The sequence below is a fragment of the Echinops telfairi genome, unplaced genomic scaffold (genome assembly GCF_000313985.2).
Source record: "Echinops telfairi isolate 266 unplaced genomic scaffold, ASM31398v2 ScPeMD7_7417;HRSCAF=8455, whole genome shotgun sequence".
NCBI lineage: Eukaryota > Metazoa > Chordata > Mammalia > Afrosoricida > Tenrecidae > Echinops > Echinops telfairi.
Genome location: NW_022111317.1, coordinates 1081537 through 1099344, shown reverse-complemented (window position 1 = coordinate 1099344; position 17808 = coordinate 1081537). Strand labels below are relative to the sequence as shown.

The 17808-nt window shown below is 54.9% G+C and overlaps 1 protein-coding gene across 1 annotated transcript in view; it reads right to left on the bottom strand.

Annotated features, from left to right (window-relative positions):
* The window catches only part of LOC101660299 (SH3 and multiple ankyrin repeat domains protein 2), a 283278-nt gene that overhangs the window by 187290 nt on the left and 78180 nt on the right, over positions 1–17808 (bottom strand). The window contains exon 5 of the mRNA XM_045297137.1: positions 8201–8276. Within this exon, the coding sequence (XP_045153072.1) occupies positions 8201–8276 (76 nt within the window). The remainder of the gene's footprint in view (positions 1–8200; positions 8277–17808) is intronic.

The window sequence follows — 17808 nt, the reverse complement described above, 5'->3', positions numbered from 1 at the left end:
ATGGCCTCGTTTGTAGGTGCTAAGGAGATAAATAGCTTGTTGGAGGCGGGGCACTCCGTCCCTCCCTGGGAGACGTTTTAGCCAACAAGACACATGGAACTACGCAAGCCCTCTGAGCTGGAGGAGCCACGTGGAGACCCCTGCCAGCGCTGAGATGCTTACAATGCCACTGGATCCACAAGAATTCCCACCTACTGGCCTGTGATCTTCCTGCACTTGGTGTCATTGTGTTTTGTGAGTCTGAAGAGGGCTTCATTGATTAGTATGGGACATATGGGCTAATATCGGACTTACGGACTTGATATAGACTGGGCTGGGATGTGTTCTTTATGTACAATTACTCTTTATATAAAGCTTTTCCTTATACACATATGAGCCCTGGACTGGTTTCTCTAATATTCCCAGACTAACACAGTCCCCATGGAAATGTCAGGGCTCTTGTTCTTCCCACTCGATGCCCTCACATTAACTTCAGACACCACTTGAAGTTGGGAGTTCAGCTGACATTGCAATTCAGCCACCCTTACAATAGAACTCTGGGTTTGATTTTTGGTAATATCAGCTCTATCATTCTAAGAAAGAAGTCTGTCTTTCAAGGCACCAGGGGAAACTTTCAAGTCTTACATGTGCTGCTTCATCGAGGATTCGGAAGCTTGGAACGCCCCCCCCCTCCCCATTATACTGCCTGGAAAAGCAGGACCACCCGACATCTGGACACTTCCCCTTCTGACAAAACTGTGGGAAAGTATCCAAGGCGTCCCTCCCCAGAGCCCAAAGGCGGTGATATTTTGCATGTGTCTATTGCCACCTCATACCATGGACTAGCAGTGCCCTCCTCATTCCTGGAGGTAGAGCCACACCAGTGGCTTTACGAACAGCCTTTAAGACGAGCCATGCTTGAGAAACCATTCAGAAAACACACCTTATGGTTGCGTTCCTCTGGAACCACTGCAGGTGGGCTGAGCTCGCTACCGAAACCAAACCAGTGAAGGATGGAGAGATAGATAGATAGATAGATAGATAGATAGATAGATAGACAGATAAAACAGATAAGGATTGAGATGCTTAATTCAAGAACACGACTCAAGTGTTTGCAGAGGCGGGCGACTCTCCCATCTGTGGGCCAGGAGGAGGGAGCTAGAGGCTTCCTCTAATTCCTGGAGTTGAAGGTCGGAGGAGCCTAAGATCAACAAGTCAGATGGGAGGCTGCTGGCTAACATCCCAAGAACTGGAGGCTAAAGGATCATGAGGCAAAGCAGATGCAGGATTGAGAGAGAGCAAGTTTTGCCCTAGTTATCTCCACCGGTGTGCTTATCTATCATCTATCTATCTATCAATTATCTATTAGTATTGGTTAGTTTTCTGTGACAACTTGAATTTGTATGAAAGTATAGGGCCAGAATCTTACCTGTCAATCAGGCCTCAGCCTGGTGATGCCTTCTGGGTAGTGTGGCCTTTTTACAAGGCAGAAGCGGGGAACTTCCCTCTCTCTCTGCCACTTCGTCTTCCTCCTCACTGGCGTGTCACTGGGACATTGGGTTTGCCTCCAGGGGCAGCCCCAGGTGGGCTGCCTGACCCTGAGAGCTCCCAGTTTCCACCAACCCTGCCACGTTTCCACCAACTTTGGATCCACGAGACTGCACCCACCGGCCTGTGCTCACTCTGCGTCCTCCTTCATCCTTCAGCGTCACCGGCCTGCTGCCGCGTGGGTCTGGAGAGGCCCCGGCTACCGTCAGACCCATGGCCTTGAGTTGGACTGGGCTGGGATACCCTCTTGATGTCCGATTACTTCTGGATAGAAAGCTCTTTCTTGTGGACAGATGGATGCGACTGGGTTTGTTTCTCTAGGCAATACGTCGGATACACTCTCTACCTTGCATACAGACCACCTCCCTCTTGGAAACTACCTTTTCGTCTAATTGTCTGACTAGACTCCATCACACAATGGAAGGTGATCACACAACATACGCCAAATGACCGAGACCCACACCCCAGCCAAGAGGACACATAACCTGACCCACAAAGAGCTCTGTTTCCTCATTCCGGCGGTGGCCACCGAATCCACGCTCTGTGACCCACGTGGGGCAGTTATGAGATGGCCCTCGTCGACATTCATACAACAGTCAGGGATTGCTCAGGGCTAATTACCTTCCTGGAAGCTCAGCCAGGCCCACACGTCCAGTGAGACACTGGACTGGAAGAAACACAAACTTCTTCCTCATCCTGACAGGCCGTGGGGGCTGCAGCCTGGCCCCACCTCTGCGTGTGCACATCTCCGCTCACAGAACGAAACCTACAAGCAACCAGGGGATTCTCCTGGTGCAGAGTGGCTCTATGCCCACTCGGCCGGTTACTGCTCTGTGCTGTAAACTCCTTGCACAAGGGGAAACGAGAAAGCATCAGCATTCTGTGTCAGGGCAGGAATGGTCAGATGTAACTGGAGCAAGCACTTCCCTGCCAGCTTCCTGTTTACGATCACCATGGAGACATTGCCCAGGGGCTCCACTGACTCTCAGAGACAGCAGGAGCTGGTTATGAGCACAGGGAAGAGGCGTCCTGCTCAGCGCCCAGAGCATGTTCAGGTCATGCCATCGGTCTGCTTAAGACATGGGCGTGTCGCACACCTCCTGGGACACCGGGAGGACTTTGCAGGATTAACCAAGACGCACAAATTAGTGAGAAGGGGCAGCAGTTTGTTCGCAGGCTAGTGGGCTGGTCAGAGGCACCCAGGAGCAGGGGGGTTGCACGGAACCCATTGGTGGAAGGAGGCCCCCTCCCTGCCAATTAACTCAAGACAACCTGGTGCCCGGCCCCTGGCTCCTCATCAGGCTGACTGGGGAAGCAGTTAGCTGGAGGAAAGCCGATTCCCGGACCCAGCGAGCCCACAGCCCCGTCACCTGGGCGGAACAAGGCTAGGCCCATTAGCCAGAAGAGCACAGATAATTTATGTCCACGCCAGCCGACGCAGCTGCCAGGACACAAACCAGGCAAAGAGGAATGCCCGCTCCATCGTGCAGACGGCGGCGGCATGTGGTTCTTCTTTTCCCAGGATGCGCGGCCGGGATTCTTATGCCGCCCCAGATTCAAGCTTCCTTTAGAGAAAAAACGAAGAACCCCACAACAAAAACCCCAAACGCACTTTTAAGTTTACACTCACACGCTCTCCTACGCATACCCTCTGATCATGAAGAAGGCCCGTGGCTAAAAGTACGCATCAGAGGGTCCACTGAAACACGCCGGCAGACACAGCTGTGGCACAGCACAAAGCTTCCGGTGCACCCCGCAACCCTCTATACCAAAGTCCCTGCTATGCATGGCATCCTTTCTGATGCCCGGGGACCCTGTAGGGCAGAGTGAGGCTGCAGTGCAGGGCTTTCAAGGCTACACATCTTACAGAAAACAGACGGATCCCTCTCTCCCACACGGAGCATCCGATAGTCTTGAACCACCAGCCTCGTGTGTCGCAGTCAGAGGCTGCAAGCAAGGCACCGCCCGCAGTCCACAAAGGGGGCCGGTGAGCAAAAAGAAATGGACCTCCAATAGATGCTACAACACGGGTGAACAGGAAAACATGATTCTCAGTGAGAGGAGACAGCCACGGAACACGTGATTCCATTGACACGAAATAGAAGATTAATAGAAGATTACGGTTAGAGGAAACCTGAGCAGAGACCGAGTGCATCCGCGGTTGCCCAGAGCATGGGGGATGGGGAAAGGGAAGAGTGAGTGTTAATGAGCATGGGGCTTCTTTTGGGGATGACGAAAATATTTTGGAATTGCTTTGGGTAGGTGTCTTCGAGGAGATCTTCCACTTTCAGTCAGGGCAGGGCTGCCCCCCAGGACCCCCTAGACCAGAGGTTCTCAACCTGTGGGTGGCAACCCCTTTGAGAGTCGAATGACCCTTTCACAGGGGTTGCCCGATTCATAACAGTAGCAAAATTACAGTGATGAAGTAGCAATGAAAATAATGTTATGGTTAGGGGTCACCACCACACGAGGAACTGCATTAAAGGGTCATGGCATTAGGAAGGTTGAGGACCACTGCCCCAGACTGTTACCACAACGGAAAAAGGTGGCCACGACTTTTCTCCCTTGGCGCTTCTAGGTGGGTTTGAACTGGCAACTTTTTGGTCAGCAGCCAAATGCTAAATGATTGCACCGTGGGGCTCAGAGAGTGGTAGCGGATTCAAAACCTTGTGGATATACTCAAAGCCACGAATTGTATGCTTTAAAAAGGATGTGTGCTACGGTACATGGCTTGAATAGAGAAAAAGCTGCCATTAAAGCAAACAAAACAAACCCCAAACACTGTATGGCAGCAGATGCCCACTGAATAACTGATCCCATCATGGGGTGACATCATATGGGACGACAGTTTCATTCCATAACTGCCAAGCCACCGAGAACCTCGGACCAGGCAAGTTACCACGCCAACTTAACCATTGCATAACCCAAGTAGTTCCATGGTGGCGCTGTTAATTAGCGCCACAGAGCAAAAGATCTGGTTTATCTGTAAACACTATTGATCATCGCCCTAATTGTTCTGTAACATGTATCAGTTGTAAGACGGTGTTTGTCTTGTTTGCTCTGTATTCCCCAAGCCAAAAAGTCATCAGGGTTCAAATAATTGCTGCTAAATAAAAGGACAGGTGCATGGGGTAGGTGAATGGATGATGGAGAGGTGAGTGGATGAACTGACGACCAAATGGGCTGGGAGATGGATGGCGGGGAGTCTGGATGCATGGCTTGATGGATGGAAGAGTGGGTGCAGACAGATGGACGGGTGGGTGTATGAATATATGATTGCGTGGATGGTGAGTGATTTTTCTGGATAGAGGGTTTGGAGCTGAATTAGTGAGTAAATGGATGAAGGTTAGATGGATGGAAGAAGGGGTGGATGAACTGAGGAGTAGGTGGATGGATGCAGGTACAAATAAGTGGGTGAATGGGTAGATGTATACATGCAAGTGGATTGATGGATGGGTAGAGAGAGGCATGAATGTGTTGGGTGAGTGTGTGTGCATGTGTGTACACATGCGTGGGTGAGTAGTTGAATGTGTGGTTAGTGGGGTAGATGGATACACCCACTAATTGGGTTAGTTGGATGGATACAAGGGTGGGTGAATGAATGAGTGGATGGATCGGTAGATGGATGAACGCGTCTGGTGGATGCGTGTCTCTGTGGACCCATGAGTGAGTAATGGATAAGGGTGTGTGTGTGTGTATTGTTGCTGTTGTTGTTAGGCGCTGTTGAGTTGATTCCCACTCCTGTTGACTATGTGCAACAGACTGAAACATCGCCCGGTCCAAATCACCCTCACAGGCACTGTACTGTTTGAGCCCATTGTTGCAGCCATTGTGCAATCCATCTCGTTGACGATCGGCCCTCTGTGTTACCAAGTGTGATGCTGCCTTCAGGGACTGGTCTCTGCGGATAATATATCCAAAGTATGTGAGACGAAAGAGCAGGCTGTACCTCTCTGAGGGTTGACTGTAGGATTGTCCGATGCAAAATAGCCGATTCAAGTCCACGCCAGCTCACCAACGCCCAGGACATTGATCTTCATGCATTCCATTCCATTTCTGGCGGCTTCCAATTGCCCAAGATTCATACTTTGTACAATCCACATTCCACCGTCAACGCGTGTCGCCACTTCTCCTTTGGTGTCACTCCTCAGCAAAAAGGGAAGACCCTGGAAGCGTCATGAAGGCCGGCTCTGCTTTGAGGGAGCTCTTCCCAGGTCGGCCAACCGCTGAGTGCTTTCCTGCCCGAGGGCTGGTCCCAGTGGGATATCCGCTGAGTGCTTTCCTGCCCGGAGGGCTAGTCCCAGTGGGATATCCGACAGTATCGCTGCTATTCAAAAGGCTTTGCAGGGCTTGTGTGATGAGAAGGGTTTGTCTCGGTCCTGCTTCTTAGTCTGGTGTCGTCTGGAAGGTCTGTTGACACATGTCTACCACGGATGAGCCTCCTGGGGTAGTGGGATAGCTTTCAGTATCATAGCAACGTGCATAGCTCCACCAGGTGACACCTGGGTGACCAGCAGTGGATGTATGTGTGGCGGTGGGCAGGGGGGAGGGATGGATGGGTAGATGGTAGAAGGGGGCTGTTCAGCCAGAGTGAGATCCTGAGAGCTTTGGCCCCTCCAGTTCGACTCTCCTGGATCCCCCATGCGGAGGAAGCGAGGGTCTGCTTTGGGAGGCGTGGACATAGCTTTCTCACCCCTGGGTGTGGATAACTGTCTTCGAATGGTCTTGAGCCATCTGTGAAGTCCTGTGGGAATGGGTCCCGGATCTGTGCTTGATCCTTGTGCCCACCCTGCATCTCCTGTGTCCCTCACACGGAGCCCTGGCAGTGCAATGGCTCTGTTTGGTTGCCAATTGAAGGCTGGCAGTTGGGACCCATCAGCAGCCCTACAAGAGGAAGACTTGGTGGTTTGCACCCATAAAGCTGACCGCCTGAGCACCCTCCGGGGAGGTCAGTTCCACTCTGTCACACAAGGCCGATGTGAGTTGGAATCGACTCGAGGGCGCCCAACAACAAGGGCTCCTGACTTATGGTCCCAGCGAGAACCGATGACCCTTTGATCAGAAGTGACCAGCTGACCGGTGTGGGCTGGGTGTCCCTCACCACAGTGGCTTCAGAGCCAGGCACAGACCGCTGAGACCCAGGGGAAGACTGGGCAGGGGTCCTGGAGGCAGGCTAGCTTGACCCTCCTTGACACTCTAGCAGCAGAATATCTGACTCTGCTTGATTCCCTCCAAAGATGGGGAGCTCATTACCTCCAGGGGTGCTGCCAAGCAGCTGTGACAGTTCCCACCATCATCCACCAGACGAGACCCAGTCTTGCTTCCTGGCGGGGTCTGCCCTGCTGAGAGTCCTACAGAGTGCTATAGCCACGTGGACCCACCAGCGGAACGACCCAAACTGGCTACACCTTGGCGCCTTTCCCACTATGGGTGACCCCGCAGGTCGCCGAGTAGAACTGCTTCATCGGGTTTTCCAAACTGTGACTTTCAGGGATCAGACTGCCAGGCACCTCCCTCTGCAGCACCTCTGGGTAGACTCAACGAGTACACCTTCAGTTAGAAGTGGGGTGCGTAACTGCTTTCCCCCATCACTGAAAACCCTGAAAAGCACAGTTCTACCCTGACAGCCACCGGGTGGCCTCATGGTCTTCTCTGTCCCCATCAGTCCCTCCTACTACCTCTCAGCGAGAGAGGCAGGCACAGAGCAGGTCCAAATGCAGAGTGGGCACACACACGCACCTACCAAGGGGGGCATGTGGCCTCTCTCTGCCCCACTGGTGGGCCCCTGCCCCACTGGTGGGACCCTGCCCCACTGGCCCCTACCCCACTCTCTCTGCCCCACTGGTGGGCCCCTGCCTGTGAGCAGGCTGCTACCAGCCCCTGGCAAGTCTCCTGCCCCTCACAGTGCTCTCAAACCCAACATGTCCTCCTTGGGGCAGGAGCTGGACACAGAGCTTCAGGCTGAGTGTCCCAGCCCCTGGGACAAGCCCTTGCTCACAAAGACTCTGGCAAAGGGGCGGGGGATGAGGATGGAGATGCAGGAGGGGCAAATGCTGGACCCCATGCTCCCGGTGTCCTGGGACTCACCACCGAAATCCTAAATTAAACCCACTGCTGCCCAAGCGATTCTGACTCATGGTGCCCCTGCTGCATGGCGTAGGACTGCCCCAGAAGTTCCCCGAGACTGCTATCTCTACAGAAGCAGACAGACTCCTCTTTGTTCTGAGCAGCAGCTGGTGGATTTGAACCGATGCCCTTGCCGTTAGCAGCCCACCGCTTACCACACCTAACATTCCCTGTGACCAGGGACACGCCGCATCAATGTCACCTCCTTGGGGTTGGGGCCACCTCTTGTCACCTCTCACTTTTCTGCATCTCCCTGCCCAGGCCACACTTTGCACCTCTCAGAACGACAGATGGACTACCTCTGGGGGCACCTGTACAGTGGGGTGGGCTGCTGCCGGACCTCAGGGCTGCATGGAGACCACCTCTGAGTTAGAGCCTCAGGAAACAGCTCCCAGCATCCTAGCCTGGGCTCTGGGTCTCAGTGCACACCCAGGGGGCAATGGACTCAGGGCCTCTGAGCACCTGCATGCAGAACTGCCCCTGCAGCCCAGCCCTGAAGGACGCGCCTCGGCCCCGGCGGCCCCGCAGAGGAAGGAGCACGCCTTACCTGGCTGCGTCAAAGCTGTCATAGGAGCCGACCGTGTAGTGCCGGAAGAGCTTCTTGCTGCGGTCCGCACGGGTTTCTACGGAGAGAGAAAGGAAGACATCAGACTCACTATGTGGAGGCAGCCCTCTAGGGGAAGAAGAGCTCAGGGACCAGGAGACCTTGTCCCAGGGTCTGGCTTCTCCAGGCTGGTCCCAGGTGGGGTAGGGTCAGTGCTCAAAGCAGAGGTAGATCCCCCCACAGGCTGAGGATACGGAGGATGACCACACTCTACCCCGGAGACAGGTCCCCTGAGTCTGGACAGTGACAAGTGCCACCCAGGTGGGCACAGGTAGTTCTAACGTGACGTCCCGAGCCCGCCCACGCAGGGGGTGGGTGAGGGTAAGACTGTTGACTGCCACTGTCCCTTGGACAGTGAATAAGGAAGACCATAGAAAAATCGATGCATGTGAACTGTGGTGTGGAGAAGACTATTGGAAGGACCACGGACTGCCGAGAGGACAAACTGGTCTGTCTTGGAAGAAGTACGACCAGAGCGCTCCTTACAGGCAAGATACTTTGGACACGTTGTCGGGAGAGACCAGTCCCCGGAGGAGGACATAGTGCTTGGAACAGTGGAGGGGCAGCGAGAACGAGGAAGGCCCCCCGCCTAGATGGACAGACACAGCGGCTGCGGCCATGGGCTTGGGCAGCGCAGGGCCGGGCGGCGTTTCCGTCTGTTGTCCTGATGAGAGCTGTTTGTTCATAAAAAAGAATCCCAGCAAACTTGATTCTTGCTCCTAATGAAGTTTCCCGTGACCCGATGGATGGCTCAGACGACAGGATGGTGCGTGCTTCGCCCAGCTGGACGTCAGGTCTCTTGTGAGTCAGGACTACAGGGAAGCCCCTGCTCGCTTCCCTGCTCGGCCGGTTCGGATGCAACCTTCTGAACGGGGTGTCGACTGAACGGCGGAACGGGGTGGGATAGACAACCTAGGACCCCCAAACCAAAACGGCGCCCGGTTGAGTGTTTCATTTCCCGCCAAAGCCAGTCTCCCGCACAAGCCCAAGTGGCTTCAGGAACCCGGCCAGAGTCTCACTCATACTGCGCAGCGTGATCCCTCCGCCATCCCAGAATCGGAGACCGCCTGCTTTGCTCACACCGCAGAAAGCACCTCTGCACGTCACGAGGGACCCCCAGAGGACACACAGAGGGGTCAGCGTGCTCAGGCTCCTTTCACGCCCAGGGTGCCCCGAGCGAGGCAGACAGCCGCTCAGCCAATCAGCAGCTCCCCGTGGAGCTGCGCTCCAGCCCAGGACTCCATTTCCCAGCGGCCCCAGCACCAGCTGGGACCACGTGACTGATTCCCACCAATGGCAGGTGAGCGGACGCCAGCCTTGGCTGTCCTTGCAAGCCCGGCGTCCAGGAAACCTGGGGTGGGGGGGAAGGTCCCCCCCGCCCCCACCCTCCTTCTGGTGTCGCTGCTTCAAAGCCTAGGACTAAGTCCCCTGAAGGTGGCAGATACCTTGGTGCCTGTGCCCTGGGTGCTGACAGCAGCCAAGAAACACGCGACTCCTGCTCAGGGAGCCCCGGTGGCGCAGGGGGTTAAGCGTGAGATGGCTGGAGTGTCAGTGGTTCCAACCCACCAGCCACAACGGGGAGAAAGAGGTGGCAGTGTGATTTCTTAAAGACAATAGCTTCAGAAACTCAAAGGGGGCAGCTTACAGGGGCTCTGGGAGTCAGGATGGGCCGGCGCCCAGTCACTGGATGGGTCAGTCCATGTCCCTGGACCTTGCGGCATAGTGGGTTCGCACTGGCTGCTAACCGCAAGGAAACCACCAGCCGCTCCATGGGGGTAGGGGGGGGGAGGGCTTTCTCCTCCCGTCAAGAGGTACAGTCTTGGAAGCCCACAGGGGCGTGCTGCCCTGTCCTCCCTGGGTGCCAGGAGTCAGGAGGGATGGCCGTGAGAGAGAGACCCCGTGGTGTGGCTAAAAGCCTCGCTGGGGCCCTGACAGTGGTGGGGTGCAGACAGCACAGAAGGCTGCCTCATCCCTACCCGCCACCCCAGGGGCTGTGGGAAGCTGGACTCAGGTTTACCTTACAGACCTTTAGTCCTGGCCTTTGGCCATGGCTGGATGTATGACCTTCACGCCTGGCCTCCCTGGGCAGGAGAGGGAGGACCGCACGGCCCTGTGTGCTGAGTCTGTCTCATGTAACCCCATGTCTGCCAGGGCGAAATGCTACCCAGTCCTGCCTGTGGTTCAAGGTTCAACGTGGATCAGAGGGCGGTGATCCAGAGGCTTTTCAAAGGCTGATGTTCAGAAGCAGATCACCAGGCCTTTGCTCTAGTCCACCCCAGTCTGGAAGGTCCATTGAAACCTGTCCCGTATCATAGCAACGCTCAAGCCCCCCTCGGATGGCTGCATGGCATCTGCATGGGCCTGGAACCAAACCTGGGTCTCCCCCATGGACAACTGGACCCTGAGACCCTCACCGCCTCCTAAGATGACCCTTAGGCTCTTTAGAGCTCTGGTTGCACCTTTGGGTAAGTGCTGGGAGGCTGCTAACCCCAAGGTGGCTGGTTCAAACCCACCAGCTGCTCGAAGGGAGAGAGGTGAGGCTGGACTGCGGTGAGAAGACTTCCTACGGAGGGTTGCTATGAGCTGGAATTGACTTGTGGCAGTGGGTGGGCTCTGTACCCTTCCCACAACACCTCCCCCAGTGCCCCTGGGGGCTAGCCTCCATCTCCAGGAACAGCCCCGAGCCCAGGGGGCATGTCGTTAAAGGCTTCCTTCCCTCTGAGTGTGGTCATTTATAAAAAGCAGATCCAAAGATCGAAGAAGAAAGAAACCTAGAAATTTCATTTCCATCTCGCTCTGGCCACTGCAAGGGGCAGCGGGAGAATGCACGGTCCTGGGCTGCTTGTGAGTAAGGGCGAGAACCAGTTCAGGCAGCGAGTGGCTGGGCAGGGACCGGCAGCCTGGGAGGAGCCTGGGCCACCGCCCTGGGGAGGCTCTGTGTCCCCGGTCATCATGTTTCTGGAGAAGGGCGGAAGATGAGGACATTTTCTCCAAGGCACACATGAGGCTCTGAGAAAACCACTCAAAGGGGGCGGCTCGGGGAGGAGGGGCAGTGGGGTCAAGGCCCCCTAGGGAATACCTTAGACTCTCCATTCCCATGTCCCACTCCATGGGGCACTGTCCCTTCACTCTGGTGGCTTCTGGGGTCCAGAGGGAGGCGTTTAGACAGGCTGAGAGAGTGGAAATCACCTGCTTGCCCTATGACCCTGGGCACGAAGCAGGCTCCCCATGCCCCAGTTTCCTTTTCTGTGACCCAGGCCACTGGGCACACTGACCTCACACAGCCCTGATGAGGCTACAGTGAAGTCTCCCTTCTGAATCTACCCCTCCCCAGCACCAGGTCCAGGGAAGCTCTGGGGGCTGGGGTCTTGTTGGCCCTCAAGGGGGGTCTTCTCCTGGGCTTTCTCATCTGAGCACAGTGGAGGACACCTGAGCAAGTGTGTACCTTGGACTTACACCCGTGTCTCAGGTGGTAAAGGGAAGGATGAAGGCTTATAAACAGAAATGAAAGGACATTATACAAACAGACCAATTTAAAAAGAAATATTGAAGGGAATTCCTTCAATAGAGAACCAACATCCTGAGAGTATCACCCATGGCAACACCACCCAGAAGTCCACGCAGACACAGTTGGATCTAAAGTAAAATAAACGTCCTCCCTGCCATCGAGCCGATTCTGACTCAGCATGACCCTACGGGGCAGGGTAGAACTGTGCTTGCGGGTTTCCGAGTCGATGAGCCTCATCTTGCACTAAAGGAGCAGTTGGTGGGTTTGAACTGCTGACCTTGCAGTTAGCAGCCCAACGAGTGACCCACTGCGTCACCAGGGCTCCCGGAAAACAAACCTACAAGAGCCAGCAGCGTCAAATTGTAGACGATAGTGACAAAGTTAAAGTTCTTAAACTCACTGCCAGGGACTCCTGACTCACAGGACAGGGTAGAACTGCCTCTCAGGGTTTGTGACACTATAAGGCTTTCCGGGAGCAGAAAGCCTCGTCTTTCTCCCATGGAGTGGCTGGTGGTTTTGAACTGCTGACCTTGCCATTGGCAGCCTGACTTGTAACCCACTACTTGCGCCATCAGGGCTGGGCTGCTAGCCCAAAGGTCAGCAGTCTGAGACAAGACGAGGCTTTCTGCTCCTGCAAAGCTCTGTCGCCTTGGAAACGCACAGGGCAGTTTCTTCAACGTCAAAAGCGGGGATAAATTGTGATGTGTGAGCCCGGCTGGAGGTGTGTCGGAAGAAAGGCCTGATGCTTTCCCCCCTGCCCCCCCTTTGTGAAACAACCAGTCATTGGAAACACTGCAGCCCAGTTCTGCTCTGACACTCAAGGGGCACCGTGCGTCCAGGGTGACTGGCTCCACCTGCAGTCCCCGAAGGCCCCTAGGGGACAGTGCACCCCCCTAGTGAGAACCTCAGGGCAACACACAGCGGTTTCTCCACTACTTCCTGTCTGTCGGAGAGCAGGCACCCTTAGCAGAAGCCTGCAGGCCTACCAAGAGAGTTTAGGTGACTCCATGCTTCCTGGTCAAAGCAACCCCACCTGAGGTTTGGCCCTGGATGCCAGTCTAACTGCCAAAGAAGAGACACTTCCGGGGTCAGGGGTCAGGCTGCCCCTCTCCTCCGCCATGTTGAAGGGCTGTAGACCCTCCAAGCCCTAGGAGGGGGCTCACGTGGGTTTTCCCCTCGGCTTCCCCCCAAAACGCAACATCGTTTGAAACATAGACAGTAAGCAGGGGCCACATGGGAGTGTTGGGAGATGGGAAGTATATTGAAGAGAAAGGAGAATTGGTTTGGGCTCTGTGGAGGGGCCCCCACGAGGGGAAAGTTTTAAGATGCACGTGGAGCATTCGATAGGAGGATCCTGAACAGGTTAGCTCAGGCAAATCTACGAGGGCTAAGGTATAAATGGCCGTGTGCCTTCAATTCAAATCTGACACCTGGGCCCCATAGGACAGGATGGAACGGCCCCCTTGGGTTTCCAACGGTGTCATCCTTACCACAGAATGCAGGCACGCTGGACCGTGATCATTCGTGTCCCCTGTACAATTCTGCTTGGGGGTGGTGGGGGTGGGGGTGAGGTTCTAAAGCCAGTGCCGCCGCCGCCCCTCCAACGGCCAGGAATTCAAGCCCGAAGCAGAAGAGGGTGGGGGGTGCCATTGCTGCTGGCAGTGGGGTCTTGGCTGAAAGTAGAGAGTGACAGAGAGATGTTGGCCTGTGTCTCACTGAGCATTCAGATCCGTTCGTGAGGTGTGATCAATGATTGGCAGCCTTGAGAAGAATGGGGATTCCACAACACTTGACTTTGCTATTTGGGACCTGAGCGTGGACCAAAAGGCAGCCATTGAAACGGAACAAGGGGGCCACTGCGTGGTTAATGTCCGGGGGGCTGCGGCTTTGCCTCCTGTCAATTCAACCAAGAAGCCGGACTGTGTAAAGGCGACCACGGCTCCCAGATTGGAGCGAGAGAGGCCCGTTAACAACGTGCGCACTGCAGATGGCACAGCCCTGCTTGCTGAAAGGGAAGAGGACTCGGAGCATTTGCTGATGAAGATTCAAAAAAGAAAAAGTCGCCGCCTTCCCAAGACAAAGAGCACAAAAACCCTACAACCGGACCAACGAGTACCATCCCAACACACTGAATGGAGGAAAGACCAACGCTGTCAAGGGTTTCCCTGTACTTGATCCACAGCCAAGGCCCACCATAGCCTCAGTCAAACCGTCACAGGACACGCCACCACCCTGGGCAAACCTGCGGTAAGAGGTCTCTGCAGAGTGGGGGGGGCCTGCCCCACGCCACGGCCTTTTCAATGGCCCCTCACCTGCCGGAGAAAGTTGGGCACGAATGGGGAGACTGAAGAAGAAGTGACGGTGAGAATGTGAGACACGCCACGGACCACCAGAGGAAGGGGCAAAGTCTTAGGCGTGCCGCCAAAGGCCCCTAGAAGCAAGGATGGTGAGCCTTTGGCTCAAGTCCCGCAGGCAGGTTATCAGGAGGGAGTGGCCCTGGAGCCTGCCCTGTGTAGTACAACAGAGGGTCAGGGGAAAGGGGAGACTCTTAATGAGGTGGACTGGCACGGCGTGTGGCGGTTACACCATCTGTTGTCAATTTGAGAACCTGAAGCGTGAAGGGGTGGAGTGTGGCCGATCAATCAGGTCGCAGCTTGATGACCTTGGAGGCGTTAAGGAAACGCATAGCACGCTGGAGGCCGGACACACAATCACTCCCTGGGCGACATTCCTGCTGAGCAGCCACACAGGAGCTATGCTGATGGCAGCCAGAACCTTGGAGCTGGAGGATCCACGTGGAGCCCCACGCCACCGCCTCTGAATCCACAAGAATTTCCACCCACTGGCCTATGATCTTCCTGCATTCAGCATCATGTGTTGCGTGTGTTGCGTGAGTCTGAAGAGGAATTTACCAACTGGTACTGGACATGTGGACTAATATCGGACTTATGGACTTGATCTGGACTGGGCTGGGATGTTCTCTCAGCATTCAATTGCTCTTGCATACCAAGCTCTTTCTTACACACCTATCAGTGTCCCTGAGTTTGTTTCTCTAGTCCACCTGGACTCACACATGGGGTCGACACCATGCCTCCAACACGGGCAAGGGCTGTGAGGACGGCGCAGACCCAGGCGGTGTTTTGTTCCACCGCGGGCAGGGTTGTGGGGAGTTGGAAGCAACCTGACAACAGCTCAAACAACAACAACAGCAGCAGCAAAACTCTGAAATGCATGAAAGGGACCACATGACCATGGCCAGGTAGGGTCCCTGGCCTGGCCTCTGATTCCAGGGCCACAGGAAGGCTGGAGGAGGCGTGGCCAGTAGTGTTCTAAGTCTGGTTGGGCAGTGATGAGGGGGAAGTTCCTGGAGGCTGTTTGTCTCTGCCCCCAGAGGAGCAGGAAGTCACAGCAGGGGTGGGACAGTGGTGGGGACAACGCTCATGAGAGCCGTAGCGTTATGGACCGCTCACTCTGGTCACCTCGCTTCTGCGCCAGAACTGTTGTAACCCCATTTCCCAGCTGCAAAAACACAATTGCTGGTGTGTGATGTGTTGAGTCGTTGCCCTGTGACAGCCTGGAACTGCCCCCGCAGGACCTCCAGGCTCCAGTCTTTATGGGGGGTGAGTTGCCAGCTCTTGCTCTCATGGAATTGCTAGATGGGCTCAAAGTGACAACCGAATATTTAAGCTGGGTGTCACCAGGGCCCCTTAAAGGGCCATTAGAAGAAGTGTAACTTGGTTGGACAAGTGATTATGTGTTCAACTACCAGTCATAGGAGTGTCTTCGTTATTCTGTGTGGCTGTAATAGAGCTACCCCACGGGGGTGGGTGGGGGCTTTAGCAAACATTCTCCTACAGTTCAGGAGGGGTGGAACTTAGTATCTAGGGCACCACTGACTCTAGACAAAGGGTCTCTCTTGACCTCTTTGTTGGCTCTGAGAAAGGTTCTAGTAATCAGTAGTCTCCTGGGTCTAGGAGTTTCCCAGCACAGGGACCCCCGGGGCCAAAAGGCATGATCTGATCCTAGCTCTTCCTTTTTATTGGGTGGTAGTAGAGGGTCGCTGTAAGTCTGCATCAACTTGATGGCAGTGAGTGAGCCCCTCAACCAGAGACGCTGGAGTCTGTGAGGAAGAATCTGCATCAGGACTGGAGCAAGGTTTAGTAACAACCTGCAATCTGCAGGTGACACAACCTTACTTGGTAAAAGTGAGGGCTAGAAGTACGTGCTGATGACGATCAAGGATTGTAGCTTCAGTGTGGATGATAACTCAATGTAAAGAAGATCCGAATCCTCACAAGTGGACCCATAGGTAACATCGTGGTAAATGGAGAAACGACTGAAATGGTCACAACTTTCTTTATGCTTGGACCCACGACCAATGCTCATGGAAGCAGCAGTCGAGAGATCAAAGGACACGTCCCATCAGGTCAATCTGCTGCACAAGACCTCTTTAACATGTTGAAAAGCCAGGGGGTGACTCTGAGGACGAAGGTGCGCCTGACACAAGCCCTGGTGTTTTCCATCGCTTCCATGCATTTGAAAAACTGGACAATGAATAAGGAGGACCGAAGAAGAGTCGATTCCTTTCGATCATGGTGCTGGCGAGGAACATTCAAAGCGACACGGATGGACAGGAGCACAATAGATGTGTCTTGGAAGCAGGATAGCCGGAGTGCTCCTTCAAGGTGAGGACATTGAGACTTCATCTCGGGTACTTCCGACGTGTTGTCAGGGGAGCCCAGCCCCTGAAGCAAGACATCGTGCTCAGCAAAGCGGAGGGACAACAAAAAGGGGAAGACCCGCAAGGAGATGGACGACACAGTGGCTGCAATCATGGGCACGGTTTCCTTCTGTTGTGCCCAGGACTAGAGGAGCTGACTAGATGGCACCCAACAACCACCACGACAGGTCCCTCCTTCGCTGCCCACCGGCTTCATCCCTTCTGGATCTCAAAACAGTTGATTCAAGGTACAACTCGGGGCTGCAGATGGCATCCTGCCTCATGACCGTAACTGCCTCATTCATATCCCAGGGGTGAGGGTAATGACATCGGGTCACAAGGTGGAGGACAGCCACACAACACTGAGGGTCACCCGCCCGGCCTCGTTGGCACGCACTTGGCACGCACTCCAGGGGGTGCCATCACAAGGTGTTCTGAGAGCCTGACTACTCTGCACACACATGAGGTCTCCCTGAGTGGTCAGACCATCGGCAGGTCGGCTGACCGCCACCACCCATGGACTCCGAGGTGGCCGGAGATGGCGTGTGGTGCTGCAGAACCTGCTGGGGGTGATGGCTCCTGGCCACCACTGGTGTCCTCGGGGCCAGGCAGAGACCGAATACTGGACACAGAAGCGAGGCACAGAGAGACAGGGCCCAGGACCACACCCGCGGTACAATGGGGGTGGTGTGTGCACCCCAGGGGCCCAGAGAAGTCCACCTGCCAGAGGCGAGTCTATGCTTCTGAGGCAGAGTGGGGACGGGAGGGACAAGGAGAACACACGCCTAAGGAACGAGGACGTGAGTGTGGAGACTCCGAGGGAGCCGTCCATGCACCACAACCCCCTCCGGGTGGAGTCTGAGTCCAGGGTCCTCCTCTGGCACTTGGGAAGGGCTGCCTTCTGCGCCCTGGTGGCACAGTGGTTACCCACTGGGCTGCCACTGTGGGGAACAGAAGGAATTCTCTTAAGTTGTCTCCCCAAAATATGTACCAAACTTAGCTGCTTAAGAGTGACTCTCGGCGAAAGTAGGTCAGAGGTTATTCTCCTTGACATTGGCCATCTGTAGTGGCTAAACCATTAGTCTGACTCACCCTGAATAAGACCCACTCCCTTCTGATAAGGATAATGGTGGTCTATTCACTTGCAGAGATACCAGAGAGGGCAAACCCGCCCAAGGGTGACCAAGGTTAGTTAGCCATTATCAGCTGTTTAGATCAAGCAGATACCACTGTCTATTCCACAACCAATGTGGGCACACCCCTAGGGGATTCCTCTCCTATTGATTGTATTGCCTATGTTAATATCCCTCCTGGTGACTCAGG